The sequence below is a fragment of the Micromesistius poutassou genome (assembly GCF_964030765.1).
Source record: "Micromesistius poutassou genome assembly, chromosome: 16".
Classification (NCBI taxonomy): domain Eukaryota; kingdom Metazoa; phylum Chordata; class Actinopteri; order Gadiformes; family Gadidae; genus Micromesistius; species Micromesistius poutassou.
In genome coordinates, this window is record NC_140286.1 from 3296877 (window position 1) to 3312681 (window position 15805).

General features: G+C 48.3%; 1 protein-coding gene across 1 annotated transcript; it reads right to left on the reverse strand.

Moving 5' to 3' along the window:
* Window positions 1–2078: 2078 nt before the first annotated feature.
* On the reverse strand, window positions 2079–15047 carry slc4a2a (solute carrier family 4 member 2a; the record flags this gene model as incomplete). The annotated part of the gene is made up of 21 exons (XM_084481430.1): window positions 2079–2159; window positions 2592–2765; window positions 3087–3256; window positions 3818–4071; window positions 4383–4549; window positions 4854–4943; window positions 5289–5498; window positions 5740–5934; window positions 6357–6505; window positions 6978–7181; window positions 7687–7903; window positions 8315–8495; window positions 8607–8707; window positions 8883–9057; window positions 9200–9335; window positions 9631–9811; window positions 11024–11163; window positions 13059–13171; window positions 13869–13953; window positions 14389–14503; window positions 14991–15047. 21 exons carry the CDS (start codon window positions 15045–15047, stop codon window positions 2079–2081), a joined length of 3195 nt encoding a protein of 1064 aa, XP_084337556.1.
* Between the last annotated feature and the right edge of the window lie 758 nt (window positions 15048–15805).

Consider the following 15805-nt stretch of genomic DNA (forward strand, 5'->3'; position numbering starts at 1 on the left):
AGTTCGGTATGAAACTCCGCCCAACGCCGCAGGGGGAGGAACTCAGAGGGAAAACATGCGAGTGAGAGCACAGAGGCGGAGGTTGAAACGAGAGACAGCGGGACAAGACCAACCAAACCCGGCTAAAAAAAAAGCCCATTGGGGTTTAAGGGGTTTCCAACTATTTACTTGAATAACACTATCGTTTTTAAATAGTTACGCTACATAAGTTCCATGAATGTCTATTATAACCTTTGTCGATTCCAGATGCGGAACAGGCGAGGGAACATCCACACCGGGCGACAGAAGCAGCCGCGGGATGGGCTGTCAGCGGGCACGAGAAATCAGGTGATGCGGCGTTCGACACTCCGTTGCATCCGTGGGCTCCTGCTGTCCCTATCCGGGTCCACTGGAGAATTTTCAACGAATCATTAAGCATGTCGGCTTCAACGAGAGGTTTCCCCGTCACGGATTTCATCTTGAGAGGCGATATTCTCGCGTGGGAGTGGGATGAGATGTTTATCAAGGTGGTACGAGTGACAGCTACACGCTGCTCAGAGAGGGTGGAGGCTGAACTGCCGCTGATGTTCCCGGGGAATCCGAGCCAAGGGAACCGGGGGAGGGCCATCATTCCGCACACACCTTCTTCCACACCACGACCAACCCACCACGCGTGGACAAGCCTTCCACACAATCAATCAATAAAACCTTGACATATTTCATTCGTCTGTAGATGCTCCACAGACAAATGGGACAGATTAACCTAAAAAAAGTACATTTCTTCATTGATCAGCCGATCGGCTCGCTGAATAGACCAAACCGACTTCTTCCTGTGCCTGGTTCCTTGTCTCGCTCCATCTGTCACACACACACACACACACACACACACACACACACACACACACACACACACACACACACACACACACACATTGGATATAGGCTGCACCCATTGTGGTTGTATTTGTATGGATTAATTGCGAAAGAAAGCAAAATGTTTACATTTTCGAGACCCCGTTTTTAGTATTTATTTTATTATCGAAAAGCTTCCCACACAGTCAATCAATAAAAATTAAATATTTAATTTGTCTGTGGATATCTCCAGTCCACACTTTCAAATAGCAAAACAAAGGAAAATATGATTCTAAAAGTAGAAGTCCATTTCTTCATTGACGATCAGCAGATCCGGCCCGCTGAATATACCAAACTTCCTGTGATTGCGTCTGGTCCCTTGTCTAGCTCCCTGTCACACACACACACACACACACACACACACACACACACACACACACACACACACACACACACACACACACACACACACACACACACACACACACACACACACTATCCTCTACTCTTTCTACCAACTCTGTTCTCAAAATCCCGGTTCATAAGAACAAAATATATATATAAAAAATGTGTCTTTCTTGGGCTTTAGGCCTACTTTACATCGCTAATTTCAACCGATAGAAAACGACTGGAACGACAGTGCCATCTCTGAAAATAGGTTAGGGGCAGCTCCAGAATGAATGAAACTAGCTGAAGTTTACCTGCTGTAAATTATTTTGGAAGTCGTTGACAGAGAACGACACCATTAAACCGTAGTGACTCATCAGCTAGTATTTATATGAAAATGTCTTGAATGTCTTTCTGATGAAGATGTAGAATACTAATCAGGAAGATAATCCCAACTATTTTGCCCCATGTGAAGCCATATTTGGCAGGAATCATTATTTTTGCTGTGATGAGGAAAACACTCACAATTCACACAGGAAATTTGTTTTTTTAATATTATCTGTAGTACATATTACAACAAGGGTAGTTATCAAACAGAATATATCCTCAAGGTAAGGTAATTCTCTAACAAAAAATAGCATATATATATATACGCGGTTCCACTAAATGTAAAATTCTTCTAAATAAAAATAAAATGCCCAGTGCAGGGTGGAGCTGGGCTGGATCTGTGACGAAGAGAGCCTCTGGTCTGTCAGCCGCCCTCAGTCCCCACAACGCAGTCCCCAATAAGTGGTCCTCACCAGACAAGGTGTGTAACCAATCCACAGTGAGCAGCAGCAGCAGGTGTAGGGGGTTCAAGGTCACACAGGCATCTGCATCTGTGTGTATTCGTCCTGAACCTGCAGGTCGTCCAGACGAGGCTCAGCGTCGTCTGCATCAAGCTAGAATACAGAGGACCAGCAGGTCAAGGGTCAATATCAGACAGCATTGTGGTAGGGAACAGCAAGTGTGTGTGTTTGTGAGTGTGTAACTCACACAGTGTATCTCAAGGGGGCTGAAGATATATCTAATATCTAATATCTAACCCTTATATTTCAAGCATTTGGAAGGCGCCTTTGTCCCAAAACGGCTTACGATTCATACACACATTCACAAACTGCTGGCGGAGCGACAGACAGCTCGACATGAGCAGTTAGGGTGAGGCATCTTGCTCAGGGACACCTTGACACTAGGAAGATTCAGGGATCGAACTAGCCACCTTCCGTGTAAGTCAAACACTATCCCCGGGGGGTGAAGATGCGTGCGTGTGTGTGTGTGTGTGTGTGTGTGTGTGTGTGTGTGTGTGTGTGTGTGTGTGCGTGTGTGTCACTCACACACTGAATCTCGCGGTGGGTGAAGATGCGGGGCAGCAGCAGCCTCTTCACAGGGATGGTGAGGAGGAGGACGAAGGGGAAGGCCAGTGCGGCGGCCGTCGACATGACAACCCACAGCAGAGACAGACACAGCAGCTGCACACAGGTGAACAGGTGCATCCGCACTGTCCGCACCTACACACACACACACACACACACACACACACACGTATATACACGTACATAATCACACAGGGCATGCACAGACTCACACACACATATATTGTATATAGATGAAGAACTACCTAAACATAAACATACACACATACAGGTCACAAGCAAGCACACGCACGCCAACACACACACACGCCAATACAAACACACACAATGCATATGTAACACACTGACACATTCACATACACACACACACACACTGCAGTATATATATACTCTCTACTGTATACACACTGACTAGACTGTACTATACTACCACAAAAGTCTGGTGGGGGGGCTGACCTTGGTGACGTAGCTGAGGTCAGGGTGGTACTTGGCCGGCATCATGAGCAGCAGCAAGCGGTCAGTCAGCTGGATGCCGTTCAGCGACATGACCCCCATGTAGAGGAAGATCCCGAACAGGACGGGCAGAGGAATCTGTCTCAGGACCTCCCCCATGACGATGGACAGGCCTGCGCATGCACGCACACACACACACACACACACACACACACACACATGCTCACAAACACACATACACACACACACACACACACACACACACACACACACACACACACACACACACACACACACACACACACCTCTTAAACTACAAACACGACGACAAACACAGCTTTTTAACAACCACATTCTGGTTTTGGTGGCGCTTTTATTGTATGCACTGTCCTGCATTGCATTGTTTTGTATTCTACTACACTATATTGTACTGTATTCTATTGCACTGCACTGTATTGGGTTTTACTGTATTGTACTGTACAGGTTTGTACTGTACTGTACTGCATTGTCCTGTACTCTATTGCAGTGTACTGTATGTGTTGTATTGTATTGTATTGTACAGTTTTGTACTGTACTGAATTGTACTGTACTCTATTGCACTGTACTGTAAGTGTTGGAGCATCTTCAGCTAACGGCGGTCAGCATGTATTACTCATGACTGTTAGATATGTATTACAACCACAGAACACAGCTCTAATTGCTAACTCTCGTTAGCGACGGCATCGCAGACCCACCGACCAGCACGGCCACCAAGAACCCGGTCACCCTCTGCTCCTTGACCTCCTGGACGCGGGGCTTGTCTCCCGGGGCGACGGCCTTGCTCATCACGGTGAGGGCGTTAGTGTGTGTGACGGAGCGCACAGTGGCGGCCGACAGCCAGGGCAGGCCGAACATGGCGGATATCCCGCCCACCGCCACGATGATGAGCAGGTCCAAGTGGAAGCCCGTGCCCTTGGTTAGCATGCGCTCCTTCTTGCTACAAATCAGCCTGGGAGGACATGGTCAGGTCAGCAGTTTGGTTAGCAGTTTTTTCCAAATATACAAAGTAGGATAATGTGTGCATCCAAATGCATACGTACACACACACACACACACGTGTGTGTGTGTGTGTGTGTGTGTGTGTGTGTGTGTGTGTGTGTGTGCTTGTGTGTGTGTGTGTGTGTGTGTGTTCGTATGTGTGGCTGTATGAGTGTTTAAGTGTCTGTTTGTATGTTTGTGTATTCATGAGTGTATAATTATGTGTGTGTGTGTGTGTGTGTGTGTGTGTGTAGATCTATAGGTGTGTGTGTGTGGTCCTACGCGGTGATCTGGGACTCCATGAAGACGAGGATGAAGACGAGGATGGCTGGCAGGACGCTGGCGCACATCATCCACACAGGAAACTGTCCATCGGAGCCCAGCGGCGAGATGAACCAATCACGCTTCTCCGGCGTGGACACCGAGAAGCCACTGGGCACACTCAGTTTCTGGGAACACGAAACAGGAAGCCACAGGGAAAATACTGTCAAACTGCCCTCACTTATTCACATAGCGGCCATATTGGTTCTAGAAACCATGGCAACCTCGATGCATTAGAAGTTCAATTGCAGTTGAAGTTCTACATTCCATTTCCCCACCCAGGTAGCATTGAAAAGCATTTTCATTGAGTAGTCATGGTTCCCACCAGGATTCAAGAAGGTTTTGGTGGAGTATCTATATCAAGAGTGAGGAGGGAGACCCCTTCAGCATGTTGATGACGTTGTGGACTGTGGTTCAACTTCAAACACTCACCTGGGTGTAGGCGTCGGCAATACTCCAGTCCACCAGCACCATGATGAGGATAGCAATGGGGACGCCAAAGTCTCCGATGATCCGCCGTAGCTGAAGAACAACAAAACAATAATATATATTTAGTACTCAGGTTACCATGGGACTGAATCCTATGAGCCTCCATCCTTAAAGCTCCCTTTTACGACATAAAATGATAACAAACTCATCATTACAACAGTAAAACAATATCCACACTCAATAATACTTTGGAATTTTTTTTTTCATTGAGTAAACGTCATTAAAGAAAGGGGGTTAGGGCGTCTTTCTCCAGGATTCATACAGGTCCATTGAAGATAGGCTGGGAGGGAAACACTTCAGCCACTACTGCACTGTCCTCCCCCCGTTATAACACAACGTCGCAGAACACACACCTACTGGGCCCAACCCCTCACTCACCCTGCCGGGGAAGAAGACGCTGTTTTTGAACTTGCGGAGGTAGAAGGCCATGAGGAAGGTTCCAGACATAAGCACCAGGGACAGGAGGGCGGTGTTGGGCTCTCCCACAACCTTCCCAGCAGGGCTCACATCCAGGGTGGAGTTGAACAGGGACAAGGTCTCGTTGAGGGGGGCGGAGCAGTTGCTCTTCAGGGGGTGCTCTTGGAAGATCTGGGGAACAGATCCAGGCCAGCACACACTGAAGATACGAGGAGTTTGAACAAGGCACTGGCTGCACTATGGCTAAGGGTTAGTGGTTTCAATCCCTGTGTGGCAGAAAGATATAATTATAAAGGCAGTGGAAATTGTGGAAAAGGTTACAAATGATGGACAAGTCAAACTGCTGACATGTTTGGTGTCTTTCTACTAAGGTACCTGGCGTAGTGTCTGCGTGAGAACCATCAAACCCCACCTTGACCAGCTTGGAGAAGGTCTCGTAGATAAAGATGAAGGAGATGAGGAAGGAGAAGATCTCCTGGGTGAAGCGGGAGACGAAGCGGACCAGGAAGCTGCCCTCGAAGGCCACAGTGAGAACTACGATGAGGACTAACCAGAACCCGATCCACACCCGTGCCGTCAGGTACTCCATCTCAGTCTGCTTGCAGAACTGGACACAAAATGAGAAGATTAATTCACACGTGGAAGTGTGAACACACGGCGGAGATCGTTGTATTTTTGTTATTGTTGTGTTAATATCAGCTACTAGTGCATACCCAGGGTTTAACAACATTTGGTGCCGACCAACACATAACTTGGATTGGGGTTAGAAATGGGTGTGTCCTTGAAAGATGGACACGCTCAGTTTTTGTAGTGAGGAATATGTATTTTGCATTCAAATTGTAAAAACTATTTGCAACAACTACCGGAATATTCTTTTTCTATAATATTGATAATATTTTAAAATACAATTCTTTGGAAGTTCTTCTAAGTAAGTTGTTGAAACAAACAAACTCCGGTACAAACAGTACGACGGTTTGAGGTCAGCACCCCCTCGCTTCACCTTCAGGCCACATAGAGTACTGCACCCACCGAGTAGAAGGCTTCTTCAAACACCAGCAGGGGTCCTGAGAAGCCCACTATGAGCAGCGGCTGGGCTCCCAGGATGCTGAACACCAGGCCATGTAGCGCCGTGGCAACGATCAACTCAGACACGCCGATCAGCCCTTCAGTCTTCTCACCTGTGACGATGACCGAATTCTATTAATACAATATTATATATATAATATGCATACTTATTTTAACCTTGTCTTGGTTATGTGTGTCTCCCTGGGTCATGCTTGTTGTCTATGTCATGCGTATGTGAGAATATCTTTGTTTAATAAAGTCTATTGTAACATATGGCCCGTGATTGGTCTACAAGGGTTTGAAATCAACAAGCCACTCCCACATACTCTACACCTGGATTGTGATTGGATAACTGCTAAAGCTGCTGCTCGGACCAGGTGATATTTACTACATGAAAGACAGAGGAGTGACATAAAGAGGAATACTCCTTTGCAATCCTTTGGGCTCAAATCAACCCTAATGAGCAGATAAAGAGTTTCATGACTGCATGGACTGAATGTGGACCGGGACAGTCCCAGGGCCTCCGGGTACCAGCCCTGGGACTGAATGTTGACCGGGACACTCCCACGGCCGGTCCACGCGTACCCAGGAGGCCTCCGAAGGTGATGGCCGGCGACAGGGCGGCAAAGTATATGAAGATGACGGCGGCCATGCACTGGGGGTTCATGGCGTCCCGGATGTCGGTGAGGTACTGGGGGTACCGCCGCGCCACGTCCTTCACCAGCCCGCCGAACAGACGGCCCGTCCGCCTCAGGGGGTCGTCGCTGGGCTTGGACGGGTCCGGGGTGCCTGGGGACGGGAGGGTAGACCGTGATGGGTGCACTCTGGAGACAGAGTTTGTCTGAAAACAACGTTACTGTACCTGAGACTAACTAGACCACTGGACCTAGACCACATCCAGTCGATTTCTAAGTCCACATCGAGAAGACTTCTAGAGCACATTCTCTCTGAGCTTGGACCGTAAGGCTTTTACTTGATAAAGTATTATTATCTGAAACCTGTTTGCTGAGCAGAATTTGATCTCTGCATCTAGAAGACACCTAGACCATATGTAAACACATCTTAAAGTAATTTCGACCACATCAAGACCACATCTAGAAGACCACGTCTGGGCCTGGATGGGTCCTGTATATCTAAAGATTAGTAGACTAGTAAACTGTGAGATCTTTACTTTCTTGGCATTTATCGGAGTCCTGTACTAATCTAGGACTAGGACACTCAAGTCTAAATCTCCTCTGATACCTGGCCCTGAGAACTGGATCTCTGTATCCGAGGGCGGGAAGTCTCTTCTCACCCACGTCCTTGAAGCCGTCGGGCTCCTTGGTGGCCTCGCCGTCGTCCTGCTGGTCTCTCTTGCGGAGCATGTCTCTCTGGAAGTGGGAGACGGAGCGCAGCATGTCGTCCCCCTCCATCTCCGACGGCGGGAGGACCACGCTGCTGTCCAGGAAGCAGTTGATGGCCGTCAGCAGGTCCTGCCGTTCGTCTGCCATGTAGGCCGCCTCGTGGAACTTCTGCAAAAGAAACGGGGAAAACAGGGTTTTTAACTGACGATAAATAAAAGTGGTCGATTTTGTGCCAATTCGCAAAGCAGTTAAAACCACTTTTTTGAAGGAAGCCATCCTCTCTCCATCTCGTGTCTTGGGCGAGAGAGGTACTTGAGATGTGGAGCCTATGTGATACCAATGGACACGTTTCCAAATATGGAGACGCATTGCTGTGTATTTCAACTCCATTCCATTCCCTGATGCACGCCATTTAGTTTAAAAGCAACATGGATGAACGAGGTTGTTTCCTCTTCGGGGTCTTATTGTCCTCCATGAAGGTTACAACCTTTGCATTGGCTATGCTGATCAACACAATTGTATTGACTATATATCCACATATCCACACAGCTTGAATTCTGTGAGATTGACGACTCTGACCTTGTCGGACATGAGTGTGGAGATTGAACGTCCAATCTGGTGGTAGTCGATGTTGGCGGTGGGCGGGCCCAGAAGAAGGAAGAGGAACCGGACAGGAACCGGAACCTCCAGAACCGACTCCAGCGGGACCGCCTCCTGGAGCCGCACGAAGGCCATGGAGGGCTGGTCCAGAAAGCCCACGCTGCCTGGAGAGACACAGAGCACGATCAGACATCTCCGGACCCCAGCGAAATAACATTGCGTGGTCGTACGGTTCAGCTCCCGTTGTCTCCCAGTGGCAGATTGTGGTTACGTACCCACTAGGACCACGGTGGCTTCGGCCTTCTCAGGGATCTTCTCCAGTAACTTCAGCTCCTGTTTGGACCTGGAGCGACGCAACGGGTGGAACTCTCTCTGGAGGAGACAGACGGACACGTACACACACAACCACACACACACAATACGGCATACACACACACACACACACACACACACACACACACACATGCACAAAGGTCAAAGTTAAGTATCAAACTACAACATCATCCTTGACCCTTCCCCCCCTGCCCCATCGACGGCCATCAGACACCTCGTTCCTGTCCGGCTCCAGCTCTGTGTCTCCGTGGTAACCGTCTCCCCCAGACCCCCCCATCTGTGAGTGGGAGGGGTCGGGTTGGGTGACCACGCCCCCTTTCAGGGGGGTCATGCTGGCCGCCGGGACATTCCTGCTGTAGGAGCTGAACTCCTTCTCACGGCTCGGATGACTGGGGGAGCACACACACACACACACACACACACACACGCACGCATGCACGCATGCACACATAGACACATGTATGAAACCATGCTGAGAGATGCTGAGTTTAACCAGGTAGTGGTAACCATGGCAACGGATGCTGCGTGTACCTGTGTTTGAGCAGCAGGGCTCTCAGGACGTTGCCGCGGTCCTCTGCTCTGATCTGGTCCGAGATCACCATCTGCTCCACCACCTGCTGGGCGATGCCTGGGAGGGTCTTCTGGTCCAGGTCCAGCAGGACCGCGCCTGCGCACAGATGATCATTGTTCTGTCAATAAATCTCTCAGTGATCAGAGGAAGTGGATGAGAAACAAACAGGAACTCATATATACGATAAACACACTTTATACATTATTAAATATAGATATGTACATCATCTCATTACATATAAGAGAAAATATTTTGCCCTTGTAGCTGCATTTGGGATCGTAGTTTTTACCACCACACATAACCCCCCCCAACCACCCACCACCCCCGCCTGCCGAAACCCAACCCTTCCCCGCCCCAACCTAAGCCTGCCCGACCCACTGCCCCAGTGCACCATGAGAGAGGGTCCTGCGTAGCTCCAGCAGGGAGCGGAAGGAGAGCGAGGCGACGTGGGGACGCCCCCACCTCTCCGTCTCCTCCTCCACGTCCTCCTCAAACTTGATCCAGCGCGCCGTCTCTCGCCACTGGACCTGCTGGTTCTGGTCCACCACCAGCTCATTCAGCTCCACAAACACCTGGGTACACACATGAACATGTACTATATATACTGTATATATGTGTACACTATATATACACAAACACCTGGGTACACACATGAACATATACTATATATATATATATATATATATATATATATATATATACATACAAACACCTGGGAAACACAGTACACATATATATATATGCACACATAAAGGAGATATACACATGCACAAAGATATACACATGCACATTTACATCCAGATAAACAGACAAACACACACAAACGCACACACACACAAACACACAGGAAGATAATAATTTCAATTTCATTCATGAAACAACTTGAAAACTTGAAAAGCTTTAAAAGCTCAGAATCCCTCATCTTAGACCCAGCTAACTCCTAACCCACTAACTCCTACAAAATAATTATTTACACAACTAAAACACTCAAAACAAGCATCCCCCCACCAACCAATATCACACCGTTAATATCCCAGACACTGTCTGAGTTCTATGTGGTTCTACTGGGTTCCAGCGGGCCTACCTTGCTGTCCTGGGCCTGCTGCCGGAGCTGATCCACTTGGACCATCTTAGTCCGACCAGATACCTGCAGGGTCTGAGGGTTTGGACCCCAACAAGACCCCAATCCCTCCCCTCTAGCCTCTCTCTCCCCCTTTATCTCCCCCTCTCCTCTCTCTCGCTCTCTCTCTCTCTCTCGAACCCCACCCTCATCATCTCAACCCGACACTCACCACCCAGACTTCCCATTCAGCCACTTAAGACCCGGGATTACACTTGATCCTGCTCCTCACAGACCCCCCCTGTTCACACCTGTAAACAAGCGCCCCATCAGGTGGGAACAGGAGGGGGAACACAGGTGGGAAGGGTTCAACATCACACCCAAAACACGTCAGGGTAAATCTCTGTTTTGTAGGTGGTGTTATCAGAATAGGAAACATTGGGCTGGCTTTGGGACAATGCAATCTTTCACACGGCAATGTGTTGTAATAAAGGAACAGTCTGTGTGAATATGCTAGGATATTCAAACTGATTTGGAATCTGCCTGATTTGTAATGTAACTGACTTGGAATCTACCTAATTTTGACGTTACAATGTAACAGATTTTGATTGGAACTGATTGGGAATCCCACATCAGACCACTCTATTTGGCCGATCAGGTTCCAGATCCCAGAACATTCTGGAGGTGCAGCGGGTGGCTGGGCGGCTGGGGCTGGAGGACTGACCTCGTGCGGAGAACGGTCCGGTTTGCGGCTGTAACTGGCGGTCTCGGAGTGGGGGTCCCTGGAGACGTGGACCAGCGGCCCCCTGGTGGTCTTGCTGACCAGGTGACGTCGCATGGCCGAGACATCATCCAATCGGTGACCTGGGCGGGATGAGGTCAACCGGGATAATGTTGGTGGGAAGGTATGAGAAAGGACCACACACACACTCACACACACACACACACACACACACACACACACACACACACTCACAAATACACACTGCACACATACACTCGTGTACGTACATGTGCACACACACACACACACACACACACACACACACACAAACACACATACAGCAACAAACAAACACACACACCCTTCATGGGAAGGTGGTATGAGACAGGTGCGTGGTTCTCAGGCTTGGCTGAGCATCATTGAGCATTGAGCCACGATGACGCAGGTCTTCTAATCTGTCCTTTCACACTCATCTCTCCGGACACAAAGGCCTGGCCTGGACCTTCAAGCCTCAGACAACACATTCCCACATCGCCAGGGACAAGGTTGGGATATAAACTCTCTTCCCTCTCTAATCCGCGGGGTCGGAACGCCACGCAGGGAATGCTCCAGAAAGAGCAGAAGAGACCTATCCAACCAAAACAAGAGCAAGTCTCCAACCAAAACATGTTTAATGCAAAAAGCATGCAATTAGAGAGATTTAGATACACAGGCAGGTAGGAAAGTAGCTCAACATTTCTTACAAAATCACAAGAAACAAGGAGCATGAACTCACCTTTGAGTGAATCCCTTCTCACAAACGTAGAGTTTTTACTACAGACTGTCGAATATTCCGAATTGACCATATGGTATTTTATATATATCAGTGGTATCCCGTTTACTAAGCCATGAATACAACAGAAACACGCCTCATTGTTCCAGCAGAACTTCCAGCCTTATTCTGGTACTAACAGTATTAGCTGTCCCTCTGGACAAAAACTTGTTCTTACAAATCTCTTTAATGTCTGAAAGATCATCACATGTTTTCATCTCTGGCGGAGCTGAGTCACCACTTAATCATAATCAGAAAGACCGCCCTAGTCCCTAGTACAAATACACACACACACAGACAGGCGCACACATGCACACGCAGGCACACACACACTAACACACTCTCACTCATGCACACGTAGGCACACACAACACTAACACACTCTCACTCATGCACACGTAGGCACACACACACACACACACACACACACACACACACACACACACACACACACTCATGAACACACACACACACACACACACACACACACACACACACACACACACACACTCACACTCATGAACGCACACACACACACACACACACACACACACACACACACACACACACACACGCACATGCACACATGCACACACACACACACACACACACACACACACACACACACACACACACTAGTACATACACTTACACAAACAGAATCAGGCATGAGAGAGGTCCTTGTGATGGAGTGTGTAGGATGATCATTGTTTCTCAACAAGGGATCATATGACAAACATCTGACACACAAAACAAAACACACAAATACACATACACAAACAACACACAAACCACTCAACAAAACGCCTAAAGCTTAGCAGCAAATGAGAGCATTCCGTCACATTCACCTGTTAGCTAGTTTACCTTTTAACCGCTAGCTACTGGTTTAGCCGCTCTGGCCATGTCTGTTCCAAGAACACCTGTTACCTGCTAGCTAGAAATTGATTTGTTGCCGGCGAGCTACAAGTTTAGCACTTAACAGCTAACTACAAGTTCACCTGTAACCTACAAGGTAGAAGGTCACCTACTACCTGCTAGCTACAAGTTCACCTACTACCTGCTAGAAACAAGTTCACCTCCTTACTGCCAGCCAAAAGTTCAGCCGTAACCGGCTGGTTAAAAGTTATCCTGTTACCTACTAGCTACAAGTTCAGCCACTACCGGTGAGCTACAAGTTTACCTGCATGCTACGAGTTGACCTGTTAGCTAGACGTTAAGACTCACTCTTGATCCCATCCAGGTCAATGGAGGCGAGGGTCTCACTCTCATCTGGAAGGCCCCAGGTCTCTCCACCCTGCAGCGTGTAGCTGCCACACCGGCCATTAGGGGGCGCCGCCCTGGAGGACACGATAACATAATAACAATAACATCCTTACCAGTACAACAGGCACTGTGCTGTGTCACTGCTCGTCTACTGTACATAAAACAGACTCCATCTGGAAGTCCTGTCCTATGCTAAATCAGCATGCTTGTGGGGTTATGTATACCATACATACTAGTACCTTGGATTGTTTTATAGCACTAGAACAGGTATTATGGGATGTTTTTGAGTGTCCGACTCACTCAGTTTGGCTGTTGTTCAATGGCTGATGGTCACCTGGTGCCCTCGCTGTTGCCACGGCGACCGGGTGGGATGGAGACGTACTGCTGGCCTGGGGAAAAACACATTGTCATCTGTGTGTGTGGGTGTGTGTGCGCATGTGTGTTAACTGCACACACACATATTATTTGTCAATTGTTTTCATGTTTGTATGAGTGTGTGTGTGTGTGTGTGTATGTGTGTGTGTTTATGTGTTTGTGTGTGTGTGTGTGTCTGTGTGTGTGTGTGTGTGTGTGTGTGTTTGTGCGTGTCTAGGTGCGTATGCGTGTTTGTGTGCAGAAGAATGTGTGTGCCCACGGTTGCATCTGTGTGTGTGTGTGTGTGTGTGTGTTTGCATGTGTGTATGTTTGTGTGTATGTGTGTGTGTCACCTGCTCCTCCTCCTCTTCCTCTATGGTGGGGGCCGTGGTGCTGGAGGCGGAGCCTCTGCGTGACCCTGCCCCCTCCCTGCCACGTGCCTTCTTCTGCTCAGGAGGCCTGGCGATTGGCTGGTGCACATGGAGCACACTGTGGCGATGCTCTGGGGACACAAGACACCTTCATCATCATCACATCATCATCATCATCATTATCATCATCATCACCTTCCACATCATCATCGTCACATCATCATCATCCACATATATCAGGATAATCATCTTCATTCTCTTTATCAACTTCACATTCAACCCCATTCTACACACCATATCAACCACAGTAAAACTCAAACTAAATGATGGAATTAAATTAAATTTATATTTTTCTGTGGCGCTTTGAGCACATTGTTTTTGCGTTGTAAAGGAAACATCTCGTCTGTACTTTTTACTTGACCTTGGTTTTCAATGTTGAATTTGTAGCGAATTGATTTGTAACGGATAAATGCGGAGGTATCCTGTGTTGATGGATCAATCAGAATCAAGTATTCAACCGTGCTGTGGAGTAATGCCAATGGTAATGAGAACACAGGCCATCCTACCCTCTATGTCATGGGGGTGAACAGCTCTGTATCTCTCGGGGGCACCGCTGGTCTGGAGTATCTGATGGAAGCATGGAAGGCCCAGCGTCTTATCCAGCTCCTGCTCTTCATCATCCTCATCATCACAAACAGCAGAGTGTGGGGGGGTTGGGAACGGCTGTCAGAGAGGAGGAGGAGGAGGAGGAGAGGAAGAGGAGGGAGGACAAGAGGAGGTGGAGGAGGAGAAGGAGGAGAGGAAGAGGAGAAGAGGAGGAGGAGGAGAGGAGGAGGGGGAGGAGTAGAAGGGAGGAGTGGAGGAGTGAAGAGGAGAGGGAAGAGGAGGGAAGGAGGAGGAGAGGGAGGAGAAGATGAGGAGAGGAGATGAGGAGAGAAGGAAATAGGACGAGAGAGGAGAGGAGAGAGGAGGGGGGAGGAGGATGGGGAGGAGAGGATGAGAGAAGATGAGAGAGGAGAGAGGACAGAAGGGGGGAGGAGAGTGGATGAGAAGAGATAGAAGAGCAATCATGAGCCAGACAGAGCTACAGAGGGTAACAGGTTGATGTTACCCTCTGTGTCACTCTGTCCCCAGTATGGGTTAATCTGTGTTTAAATGTTCCCGTCACCATGGTGATGCCCCGGGGGGCTGCGGAGCCGGTGGAGGTGGGGTCGTTCTGGCTCATCGCTCTCGTTAAGGTCGGAGGTCAGCAGGTTGCGGTGGATTACCCCTGAGGATTCGATTGTGACCCCTGAAAGGAAAGAGATTGGGGAGTCCATCATTCCATTGTTCTGGGATAAGTTTTCCATTGACAGTCTATAGTTCACCATGAGTCTAGTTCACATTGAGTGAGTCCTATGGCACAGTTCTCAAGAAAGGGGACATGTGTTTTTCTCACTGCAAAATATGGATCTGGCTGTTAAAGAACATCATTTATATGTTATGTGTTGTTAGAACATGTTTGGGTTTGCATTTCCATTTCTCTGTTCATGCATTATGGGCTGGATTTGACCGAATCCGTCGTTCCCAACCTTGTGTTTGCAGGGATTGCTCACTTATATGCTACCGATATTTGGTGATGCATCTCTCTTGATAATTTTTTTTATGTATTATAAAGGCGCTGTGTATATGGACACACTGCCTGATGATTTGTTCCCGCCACGAGCAAACTGTTCTGCTGTTGTAGCTACTTCCAGTCAGGTTGAGACTTGGTCTTCTGGTGTAAAGGTCTGGAGAGGGCTATTTCTGGATCTGCTAGGGACCACGGCTGATGTCTGCGTTCCAGCACCCTGACTTTGTAGATTGTAAATACGTGAATCCCAGATTGGTGTGGATGCTGTCCCTGAAGCAGAGATGCTGTTACATCCTCTTTGTCCAGACTGTAACACACAACGGGTCCTTTACCAGATCAGTGCAAATCTACTGCACAGAGACTAGAGGAAA